Below are 12,433 nucleotides of genomic sequence, written 5' to 3'. Positions count from 1 at the left end.
ATGAGGCACATCTAACAAAATTATTATTATTATTTTTTTTTTTTTTTGGTTTTTGGGCCACTCCCGGTGGTGCTCAGGGGTTACTTCTGGCTGTCTGCTCAGAAATAAGCTCCTGGCAGGCACGGGGTCCATATGGGACACCGGGATTCGAACCAACCACCTTTGGTCCTGGATCAGCTGCTTGCAAGGCAAACGCCGCTGTGCTATCTCTCCGAGCCCTAACAAAATTCTTATTCCAACAACATCAGTGTTATTGTATCTTATGATTTGAATGAAAATTTTATTTAGTTCATTAGTATTTCCTGTTCCCCTTAAAAGCACTATTTCACTTGTGTTCTTTTTTGTGTGTGCTCACAGCTCAAGAGATGGCTGCTCAGTGTGTGACGAAGGTGGAACTGAATATCTCCTGTGACAATCTTTTGGATAAAGATATAGGATCCAAGTCAGATCCTTTATGCGTGTTATTTTTGAATACCAGTGGTCAACAATGGTATGAGGTAATACCAACTACTTTTGTATACACTCTGGTGGAGCGTGTGGTGTTATAACATTGTGTGTATGAAACTCTATCATTAACAGTATTGTAAATCATGGTGCCTACAATAAAAACTTTGTAGGAGGACCAGCCCATGATATGAAATGAAGCTTATCAGAAAGAGTTATAAGTGCAGTTAAAGAAATAACTACACAAACAACTATCATGACAGTAATATAGAGAGAAAGACAATATTTGTTTCAAAGACAGGCAGGGGCTAGGGTAGGAGGGAAATGGTGACAGTGGTGGTGGGAAAGTTGCACTGGTAAAGGGGGTATGCATTTTATGGCTGAAACCCAATTACAAACCTGCTTGTAATCATGGTGCTTAAGTAAATTATATGAAGAAAAAATTAATTGTAGAGGCAAAAAGTAAAAACCCAACCAACTTCTGTAAGTGAAATGCAATCTAAATTGCTCTTTTGACCATGGGGAAGGTCTTACTCCATACAGGCAAGGGGTTGGGAAGGAGGGGGGGTGCATTGGTGGTGGGAATGTTGCACTGGTGAAGGGGGGTGTTCTGTTTATGACTGAAACCCAACCACAATCATGCTTCTAATCATGGTGCTTAAATAAAGTTTTTTGTTTGTTTGTTTGTTTGCTTTTTAATAAAGGAAGAACTTACTCCACATGTTAAAAATAAGGAAGTAATCTTGTCTGTAATTTCAGCTTTGGAGTCAAGTTTGATCTCAAATGTGGAATTTTTCATATCCTTATAGAATCTTGCTTGATCTTTCATGCTTATATTTAGTTGCACATATGTTATACATTTAAAAAACATTAAAGTCCAGGTGCAATATTAATCTGAAGATTATTTGTTTATTTTGGACTGGATATAGGTTGACCGCACAGAGAGAATTAAGAATTGTTTGAATCCCAAGTTTTCCAAGACATTTATCATTGATTACTACTTCGAAGTGGTTCAGAAATTGAAATTTGGGATTTATGACATTGATAACAAAACTATTGAACTGAGTGATGATGACTTCTTAGGAGAATGTGAATGTACTCTTGGACAAGTGAGTATAACCTATAGCTGCTGGGATATATCATGTCCAATTTATGGCACAAAATGGAATGTTGTTAACAGGTGCTCATTTGCTTAAGTGTTAAAGTTGGAAGGCATGTAATCACTACATAGACTGAGTCCATTTTACTATGGTTGAATTTATTGCATTTTCTTTTATTTAAAAATTTTTTTATTAATTTTTTATTTTTAATTATGAGAACAATGATGCAAAGAGGACAAGGTAAAGTTACAGTGGAAGGACTGTAAACAGCCCATAAACAGTTCTCAGAAGAAATCCCCTTGCTGAAGCCTAAATATTGAACTTACAGTCAAAGAACATTAAGAAAAATAAGGCAGAACCCATGTACAATTACTTTGTCCACAAGTCCCCAGATTGTAGTACATTATAACATTTCTTAGCAATACACAAAGCAATCTAAAACCATGAGATTTATGAGACTCCTTAAACATTGAAGGCATAGTATTTTTTATATTTTCATGCACATGCATATTAGTTTAAGTTAACATCAAAAGTTTAAGAGTTTTTTTTTAAAGGGTTAGTCAAAAGAGCACAGTAAAAACGGTGTTAGAGTGGCAAATATTGTTTGCATATGCCCACCAAAATATGGAGGACATGGAAAGGAAAAGACTTGGTCTAAATACAAGGAGACCCTACCCCTGAAGTTTCCTGGCACAAGACCAACTCTAGGCTCCAGGCAAACTAGTTTATTCAATCCAAGTCATTGTCTGTAGTGCCAATACAGTTTTATTTTTCACGCAGTCTCTGTTGTTGGCATCAGGTTTCTGTATTAAAGATCCTGGAATCTGCACATCCTACATTGAGGTTACGCTGGTGTGGTGTATCCTCAAGTTTCACCTCACAATTAAGGGGTAATACAGAAAGCCCTGTCCAGTTAGCAGGTCATTGTTGTTGTTAAGTCTTCTCAGTGTTAAGGGAAGTCTCTTTTGAGTAGGTTGATGTCAGAGCAGCGGTAGGGTCTTCCCTGGTAGAAGATTGCCTCCAGGTGATGTTATAGACAACCTTGGATGATTCGTAGATGGCTTCCCTAGATTAGGGGTGAATAAAGAGTGCCCATTCTTCTGAGGCCTGTGCCAGGTCTTTATGTCAATGTTCAGGGTGTAAGGTCCCATTGCACTACAAGATTTGTGTGTTCCCATCTCTATTAGATAAGAACTTATTTGTATGTATAGTATTTTCCCGTTTTAATGTGCCTATGCAAACAAGAAATAAAGCCACGTGGCGTTATCAGAGTATATGGAGGCGTAAGAACACGTCCAACAATACCTATGACTTGGTTCAAACATAAGCATTAAACTGAGGGACTCTTTCACCAAATTCCCTATTGAACAGTTCACAAAGAGAAGAAAAGGTAAAAAAAAGGGGGCGGGGGAATTGTCACTATATAAGAAAATATTCAGCAAGAGTTATAGCCATCAAAGAAAACACACACAAAATGTTGAAAAGCTATTCTTTGTAATAAACTGCATCTGAATTTAAAGTTTCCGTTTCTAATGATTTCAAGTGAACTTTATCTTAACTTTTCTTTGAAACCATTCAGTTAAAACTTTCAGAAGTTTGAAGTGGAATAATTCCTGGATTATCATTTTCAATTTTGACAGATTGTTTCCAGCAAGAAGGTAACTCGACCGTTGATGCTTAAAAATGGCAGACCTGCAGGGAAAGGAAGCATCATGGTAATAGTACTATGTTTGCCTGTCACCTTTGAGCACAAAAGGGCATGATGAAACAGACAGATATTTTGCAGCCATACCTTATTCTGTGATTCCAAATGGAGCTCTCCAGACACCTATACTTGCTAGTCCTCACACAGGAAATTTGTGATTTGTAGAAAAGAAGAAAAAAAAAAACGCAATGCCGAAACTCCATCTTTGAATTTTTTGCTGTAGCCTTTTCTCACATGATTTTGGATTACTGGTCCTAAACCAATGATTACATTTGACTTTGTTTTAGGTTTTAAATTATCGAGTGCCATTGGATTACATATTATTTATCTTCTAGAATTTCTGTTCAAGAAATCATTACATGGATCAGTTGTGTTCTCATTTTTAGCTCTGTCTGAAAAATCGAATTTCAGCTCCTTGAAAGGGCCTTTTTTTTTTAAGGCTGTGTGTGTGTGTGTTTTAATTATCAATCACCTATTTCACAACAGTTATTTTGCTTGAATTTAAATATCCTGATACATACACTTGGATCCTCCTGCTTGGGGATATTCTTTCCATACTACAGGGAAGAGTATAGTATCTTTATTGCTCTTAGAACATGAAATTCTGAAATTTGTGGGGGTTTTTTTTTGAGGGAGAATTAGGATCAGGTCATTAGGTCACACCCTAACTCTCTGCTTTGGAGTAAATCCTGGCAGTACTGGAGGACCATATTTGAGATCAGCGATTGAAACTAGGGTCCCCCTCATGCGAGCATCTTACCTCCTGTATTCTCTCTCTGACCATGGAATTTGTTTTGAAATAAAGAAATATCTTTCAGTTCACATGGGATGAAATAGATTGATCAGTTCTTTTCATCTAGAAGTGTGCTTTACTCACACTTCTTAGTGTTTGGAGAGCTTTTTGATTTTGTAACGCAAATGGGGAAGATGCAGTTTGGGTAATATTTAGGAAGGTTGCCTAATGCAGAGTTTTCATAGTTGAGGAAATATTTATCTCACACATGAAAAATAAGCCTTTTTTCTAGTACTATTTTGTAATTACTCAATTTATAATTTATATATATTAGTCTAGATTTATTTAATTGTTTATCTTGGTTTGGGGGGGGGGCTATACCTGGAAGTGCTCAGGTATTACTTCTAACTCCGCACTCAGGAATTACTCCTAGTATTACTGAGGGAACCATATGGAATGCCAGGGATTGAACCAAGTTAGCTTTGTGTAAGGCAAGTTCCCCCACCCACTGAACTATTATTCCAGTTTCTGATAATATAGTTTATCAGCTAACAGTACTTTGAATACTTCAGATTTTTCTTAGACTTACCTTATCTATTCACAGATTTCAGCTGAAGAAATAAAGGATAACAGAGTGGTCTTGTTTGAAATGGAAGCCAGAAAGTTGGATAATAAGGTGGGCAGGAAACATATATTCACTAAAAGTATTGTGTTTTAACCCACAGTGATTCTTTTATGTGCAAGTAGTCATGCATTGAATGTTATGAATGCATTACTTGAATACCTCGTAGAGCATTACTTTCAAACTCTGCTCTTATATCTCTTGCACTTTTTTTTTATGTGTTTGCTTAAGCAAAGTGTATATTCTTTTATGTGCTTTTTCAAAATGTAATTGAGTTTTTCTGCTTTGGAAGAATTGACTGAAACGTTAATGCTGATGTAAAGAATAGGTGAATTACCTAAAGAAAAAAAGCATGTTTCATTAAATATAGATTTTTCTTTCTTGCTTTCAAAGATCTATTGTATGAAAAAAGAATATGTGTAAAAACATAGCAATTAGTGTAAAGCCTGAACTGAAAGCAATTTTCGAGTGATTTTTTCCCCTTAATCCTATACTTTGATAAATAGTTTATCATTTGCACGTACTTTACAACTCAGTTCATATTGTAGCCTGGGACCTTTTAGTTTGACATAATTAAAAACATACAAACATAGGACAGTTAAACTTGTTTTTCCATATCCTTTACAATAGTCTTCTATTCAAACCCATGGCCAATGTTGTTTCATCTTTACTTTTGTTTTCCTTCCAGGCATTGTATTATTTCACAAAGTCTTTTGTAAATGTTTTGATTTATCTTTAAAGACCTTAAAAAACACAGTTGGTTAGTAGATTTTGTAAGTCTTTTTCAGAATAAGCGTGTCTTCCTTTGTTTTACTTTTTCTCTATTTTATTTTATTTTTGGTTTTTGGGTCACATCCGGTGACACTCAGGGGTTACTCCTGGCAGGCACAGAGAGACCATATGGGATACTAGGCTTTGAATCACCGTGTGTCCTGAATCAGCTGCATGCAAGGCAAACACCCTACCACTGTGCTATCTCTCCGGCTGTTTTACTTTTTTTTTTTTGTTTGTTTGTTTCATTTTATGGCGTTGGTCAACAATGTTGTGTGCTACTGCCAGCCTGATGTTGAGATGGACTTTTCTCCCAGTAGTGCTCCAGGGATAATCTTTTGTTGGCAATGCAGCTTCTGCATGAAAAGCATGCAATCCAGACCTTTCCTTTTCCTTTTTCTCTCCCTCTCTCTTTCCCTCTTTCCTTCCCATCAATGGAATTTATTCAGTAAAGAAACTGAGGGCTGGGGAATATGACTTAAGTGGAAAATCACATGCTTTCAGTTCAATTACCTAGGCATCAAGTATGACCCTCATGGCCCTTGAGCACTGCTTTTCGAGCACCGAGGAGTAGTCAGTTCTAAAACCTGAAGCCTTGGTATACTAGGTGTGGCCTCATTCCTAGTGTACTTTGTACCTGGCTGATTAAATCTCCATTGATGCCTTTTATCAAGGTCCTTTATCCACCCATTTTTACTGCTTTCTGTAAGCTGGAATTGAATCAAGAAGTCTGACTTGATAGTATTTGAGAACAAAATTTCTTGTTTCAGTCCAAAGACTAACATTATTCTGTATAATTTGGGGGTGTTAGTGACCATTAGTGATAACTAGGTATTTTAGAAAAGGTTTGTGAAATAATGATAGTTCTGTACTATCATTGCTTCTTCATTTATTAGTAAGAATATTTTCCCTACATTATGTATTTATTCTGAGGTATGGTTTATATAAGGATAAATCAAAATATTAACACCCTCACTTTGCCCCACTTACTGTTTTTCAGAATAATAGTTTGGTTACCTTTTATCTTATAAAGATGACAAATGAGGATTTTTGATTAAAGGATTATTTTGGCTGGTGAGTGTGCCACACAAAACTGGAGGCTGTGCTTATGGCTTATTCAAAAATCACTCTGGCTGGACTCAATTAACTCTAATATGGCGCTAGAGATTGAACCTAGGTTGATCACATACGGTCCCAGGCCTCATTGAACTGCAATGCCACAGGATCCTTGAGTAGCAATACCCAAGTATTGTGCTCACAATAGTCTCTGAACCTCACTGGGTGTGGTCTAAGCAAATAAGCAAAAGAAATCATTTTTCTCTGAGTGTCACATTAATATATAGTTTCATACTGCATTTGATATTTAGTAGTGCCTTAACGTTTTATTCAATTATTTTAAGAATTATTTATAATGTTTTATGGCTCCAAACCAAATTTACAAAAGTAAGGAATAGATAAGAAATTTTAATTTTTTCCCCTCTATTTTCCTGTAGAGAGATAATGATTTTTAATTTGTTTATTTATGTGAACGTTTAAAATGTCCCCTAATCTAAGATCTTCTGTGTGTATATTTTGCTTATATGTGTATATTAAGTATGCCTTTGTACATATACATATAGATATACATACTTATTTATATATGTAAGAAATATTAGATATGGGAGAAATTTAAAAGCTCACATGAAAATAAGCAAAATTAGAAAATAAAGTCATCCATCATCTTAGTTGGACACACAATAACACAACAGAATTTAACCTCTCTGTGTGTATGTGAAGGTCAGTGATAAGGGTATTTTGAGCTCACTGTGCTTGAGTATTTTGCACAGGAATTCTGGGAAAATTTTGGCACAAATAGGAAGTGTGCCTTCTACATTCCATTTATGTCCTTTCACTCTTTTGTGTGTGTAAAGAAAGGTTTGAATTGATGAAAAGGTTTTGGATTTATAAGACCCTGATAAGATAACAAATCTAATTGATTAATAAATTTCATATCTCTCATCTCTCATGGTCTTATAAATCCAATTTTTCTCTGCCCTTCAAAGAGGTAGTTAATGAATGCTTTCAGTATCATTTATCTAAAAGTTCTGTTTATGACTGAAACCCAACTACAAGCATGCTTGTAAGCATGGTGCTTAAATAAAGATTACAAAACATAAAACGATTAATATTAAAATAAAAAATAAAGGTTAGTGCTATGCACTCATTATGAAAGCAAGCCAAGAGCATATTTTATTGATTATGGATCTTTTTGATTATTATATTGTAAAGTCACCATGACTTTTGAGTGCTAAGGAATATACAGGATGTGGACCATTTGCTACAAAAGCTTTCATTAGAAAAATTTAGACTTTGCTAAGTAGACTGAGCAAACTTGCCACTTTGTGCTGAGCTGATGGAATCTGTGTTCACTACTGGTATGTATATATACTACAGTTTTAGGCAAACATACGACATGTATAAAGTGTGAATAGACATGGTTTCAAAGTGGAATACTTGCTTTTTTTTTTTCCTTTTCTTAAAATATAGGATCTATTTGGGAAATCAGACCCATACCTTGAATTCCACAAGCAGACATCTGATGGAAACTGGCTAATGGTTCATCGAACAGAGGTGAATATCTCATTTTAAAGACTTGAATTTTACTGTTTTTATCTGAAATTTTAAAATTTGTAAAAACAGGGACTGGAGTGGTGGCACAAGCGGTAAGGTGTCTGCCTTACCTGGGCTAGCCTAGGATGGACTGTGGCTTGATCCCCCAGTGTCCCCTATGGTCCCCCAAGCCAGGATCGATTTCTGAACGCATAGCCAGGAGTAAACCCTTAGCATCACTGGGTGTGGCCCCAAAACCAAACCAAAACAAAAACAAACTTGTAAAAACATCAAACTGAGTTTAGATATATAAAGCTAAAAGTCACACATTTAAACGCTTACTCTTTTTTGTCTATTAAGGAGATATTAGCCTCCTCAAATTCTAGTAAAATTTTTACCTGCATCATTTTTTATATTGAAACAAAAAATAGTGTTTTTTTTTAATCTGTCTTTTCTTTTTTTGTTTATTTTATTTTATTTTACTTTATTTTATTTTTTGGTCAGACCTGGTAGCGCTCAGGGTTTACTCCTGGCTCTGCGCTCAGAAATTGCTCCTGGCAGTCACGGGGGACCATTTAGGATACTGGGAATCGAACCCAGGTCCTTCCTTGGTCGGCCGTGTGCAAGGTAAACACCCTAGAGCTGTGCTATCTCTCCAGCCCCCACATTGGTCTTTTCTTTACTTGCTGAACAAGTATAAGCAGAAACATTTAATTAGATATCATTGTAGATTTATAAATTGTTGTAGTATGTTCATTATATTATAATTTATTAGTGACTTTATTAAACATTGTCATATTTTATGTTAAAGTATTTTCTGTTTACCTTGTGCTTTTCTTGGCTCATATATAAAATGAACCGCTTTCCTTTTATTTGGGAGTGTGGAGGGCGGGGGAGAACACTGGGCAGTGTTCAGAGTTTACTTTTGGCTCTGCACTCAGTACATTCAGTACACAAGAATCTAGGAAAGGCAGGAACAAAGCATTAATGAAGTAAATGTTTTCATAACTGATCTTTTACCTTCCTTTTATAGGTGATTAAAAACAATTTGAATCCTGTATGGAGACCTTTTAAAATATCTCTGAACTCTCTGTGCTATGGAGATATGGACAAAACTATTAAGGTAATTTGAAATACCAACATTAAAATTAAAATTAATGGAGTAGGGGCTGGAGGGATAGCACAGTGGGTAGGGCATTTGCCTTGCTTATGGCCAACCCAGGTTTGATCCTCTATGGTCCCCCTATTCTGTCAGGATTGAGTACTGAGTGTAAAACCAGGAGGAACCCCTAAACATTTCTTGGTGTGGCCCAAACAAATAAAAAATCCCCATGTATTAGATAATATGTAAAGAAAGCAAATGATACAACAAATACCTATTAATTTGAGTTTTATTTCTATTTAGGCAGACTAAAATAGAAATGCCTCAGAAGTAGTTATTAGAAGTAACAGAATGTGTGACTGAGTCTGTTTACCTTGATCCATTACTGTGTTTTTTATTTTTCTTTTTTAAAATAAAAAGTTCAATTCAAATCTTCTTTTTGCAAGACTCCTTTGTTCCAAAGGGTAGGAATCTTCAGCTACATTCTTGGTCTTTAATCCACATCTTGTAGATAAAAGCGTATACCACTATCAGAACCCAGATCTTTCTTTAGTTCCTAGGAGCAGAATAAAATAGTTCTGGGGTATTTTTTCTTCCTTATTTTCAGAATAAGAGCCAATTCATTGAGAGCATTTAAACAACTTTAGCTCGTAGTGGTCCTCAAACTTTTTCAACAGGGGTCCAATTCACTGTTCCTCAGATCATTGCAGGGCCGGATTATAGTAAATACAAAAACTATGAACAAATTCCTATGCACACCACATATATCTTATTTTGAAGTGAAGAAACAAAACAGGAACAAATATAATATGTGGCCCATGGGCCATAGTTTGAGGACAACTGCTAGAGTGTTAGAACTACAGAATGGGAACTGGAAACTGTAGGAAATGTCTTAAGAACTTTTTTTAAAAAAGCTTCAATTATGGTTATTTATTACTATGCACTATACATACAATTTTAAAGACTTTTGCTATATTTACTTCTTTAATGGATGGGTCATACTCAGCAGTACTCAAGGCCTGTTTCTGACTTTGTGCACAGGATTACCCCTGGCAGTGCTCAAAGGACAGTATGTGGTGCCAGAGATTCAGCCACAAACAGCCATACCTGCTGTATTATGTTAGCCCCTAGTATTACTTCCTTACATAAGATTCTAGACAGAGTTTTTTTCTTATGTTCAAATGCCCCTAAGTGAGGTAAGGTTGGATTGGTTTCTTTTAAATGAATTTGATGTGAGCAGGAAAGGTAATAGCATTGAACATAAATTTAATGTCAATCACGTTCTATCTGGACTCAGCCTTTTAACCTGCTAAGGGCTTGTTGGTTACACAATTCATCTCGCTCTTTTACTCATATAGTACTGAAATGCCATATCTACATTATTTTTCAAAAAAAAGTTAATCAGGGGCAAAAAAGATAATATAGTGTGTAGGGTGCTTGTCTCTCCCACAGTCAAGTTGGGTTTGATACATTGTCTTGAATGATTCCTTGAACCTAGCCAGGAGAAAGCACTGTACAAAATGGGAATGAAATGAACAAAAATAGAGGTTTTAGAAAAAGATGAACATTTTAAAAAATAGTCCACTTATGATTCACCATTTGATCCATAAAAATTTGGGACTGGAGAGATAGTATAATAGGAAGGGTGTTTGCCTGCCCATAGTCAACCTGGGTTTGATACCTGCCATCTTATATTGTCTCCTGAGCCTGCCAGATATAATTCCCAAATGCAGAATCAGGAGAAAACCTTGAGCATTTCCACGTGTAGACCCCGAGACAACACTAAAATGTGTCGATAGTTTATAAAGAACTGTAAATATCAATGAACCTCTAGTTGTAAGATAAATAAATGGTTGGTTCAAAAATTATTTTTATTGCTTTGCTAAATCTAAAATGACTTTTTCACATTAGAGATAGTAGTTTATTAGATTGGAGAAGCCAGAAAGACCCTGGGGGTGGGTATAGTGGTAAGGATGCCTAAATTGTGAACATTTAATTTCAATAATATGTTAAAAATGAAACAATATTTCTAAAACTTTTTTTGCTCTCAGTGGCATTCTTACAGGGCTTTTTAAAGCTCTGTAATCTATTGGTAAGTAAACAGATTTCATGAGCTTTGTCTGTTGTTTTCCAGTCTTATAAGTTTCTCACTTTGTTGTAGCTCTTGATCTGCCACATCATCACTCTCGTTTTCATTTTTTATTTCCTGGTAATCACAGAACATTATGTATCTGTGATTCTGGTAGTATTTGAAAATGTTTTACAAGTGTAGTAGTAAAGAGTTAGAGAGCATAAAATAGAACTGACCTAGAAGTCATTTTATTAGTCACATGTCATTGTTATTACTCTAGCATGCATTATTATTTTTGTGAGATCAAATGAATCAGAGAAATAATCATGCATGCTGCCATCTTGCCCAAAATGGGAACGTCTTTGTGTATGTAGTGGTGTGTATATTCCTTTATCTCTGTGTGTTGTGCAAGTGTATATATGAATATATCTCATCTTCACAAACCCTGCTGGTAATTATCATCTGAAACAACCAATAATGTTAGTTTTTTTAAGAACAGGAATTGATAAACATCATCATACCATTTACTTCAAACTGTATTCAAACTTTTGTTACATTAAGCAGGGCAAGAGTGATTTTTTTCATATATACATACACATGTAAATTTTAGCATATTACATACATTTATGTATGTAGTTAATTTGTTATAATGCATTACCAGAATTGCAGTTTAAAACAGTTATATATTCCTTGCATTTTTAGACGTTCTAAACATCTGAACAGTTTTAGCTCTTTATAATTCATATTTAAATTAAACATTTGATCTTATAAATTGGAATTTCCTGAACATAAATCTAAAACTTTAATTTCCATAAATTAAAAAAATAATTACCACATTCATATTGTTTGTAACTTTGTTTCCCTTATCTAGAAAAAATTACAGAAGTCATTAATTTCATTTTTCATATGATTTTTTTCTTCTAATATTCAAGAGTAAGATAGAGATCTTTGGCTTAAAAGTTGATATTCTTTTAAAAAATAAAGTTGAGATTCTTTGTTTGCTTGGAGGTGGTAGATTTACAGAGGGTGTTTCAGTAATTTTCTTCATTTTTCTTTTTGGTAAAGAGGACAGTCAGCCAGATAAATTTGGGAACCTCTGGTCTAAATCTTCTGATAATTATTTAGTTATTTATTATTTTAGTAAAGTAAAATTTCTAATTGAATCACTGTAAGACACACAGTTACAAAGTTGTTCATGATTGAATTTCAGTCATGGAATATCCAACATCCTTCAATAATGTACATTTCCCACCACCAATGTCCCCATTCCCTTCCTCCCTTCCCACCTCCCTTTTT

At 35.0% G+C, this 12,433-nt stretch overlaps 1 protein-coding gene across 2 annotated transcripts in view; it reads left to right on the top strand.

The window, feature by feature from the left end:
- Positions 1-361: 361 nt before the first annotated feature.
- The window catches only part of CPNE3 (copine 3), a 30,509-nt gene continuing 18,437 nt past the window's right edge, over positions 362-12,433 (top strand). The window contains exons 1-7 of one of the 2 annotated variants that reach the window (XM_049782144.1): positions 362-497; positions 1,374-1,553; positions 3,185-3,259; positions 4,587-4,658; positions 7,902-7,985; positions 8,998-9,087; positions 11,132-11,158. In XM_049782144.1, the coding sequence (XP_049638101.1) occupies positions 366-497; positions 1,374-1,553; positions 3,185-3,259; positions 4,587-4,658; positions 7,902-7,985; positions 8,998-9,087; positions 11,132-11,158 (660 nt within the window). In that variant the 5' untranslated portion in view covers positions 362-365. The remainder of the gene's footprint in view (positions 498-1,373; positions 1,554-3,184; positions 3,260-4,586; positions 4,659-7,901; positions 7,986-8,997; positions 9,088-11,131; positions 11,159-12,433) is intronic. The other variant, XM_049782145.1, reaches the window with a different exon arrangement.

The sequence above is a fragment of the Suncus etruscus genome, chromosome 10, assembly GCF_024139225.1.
Source record: "Suncus etruscus isolate mSunEtr1 chromosome 10, mSunEtr1.pri.cur, whole genome shotgun sequence".
Taxonomy (NCBI): domain Eukaryota; kingdom Metazoa; phylum Chordata; class Mammalia; order Eulipotyphla; family Soricidae; genus Suncus; species Suncus etruscus.
This window is presented reverse-complemented; position numbering and strand designations above follow the sequence as displayed.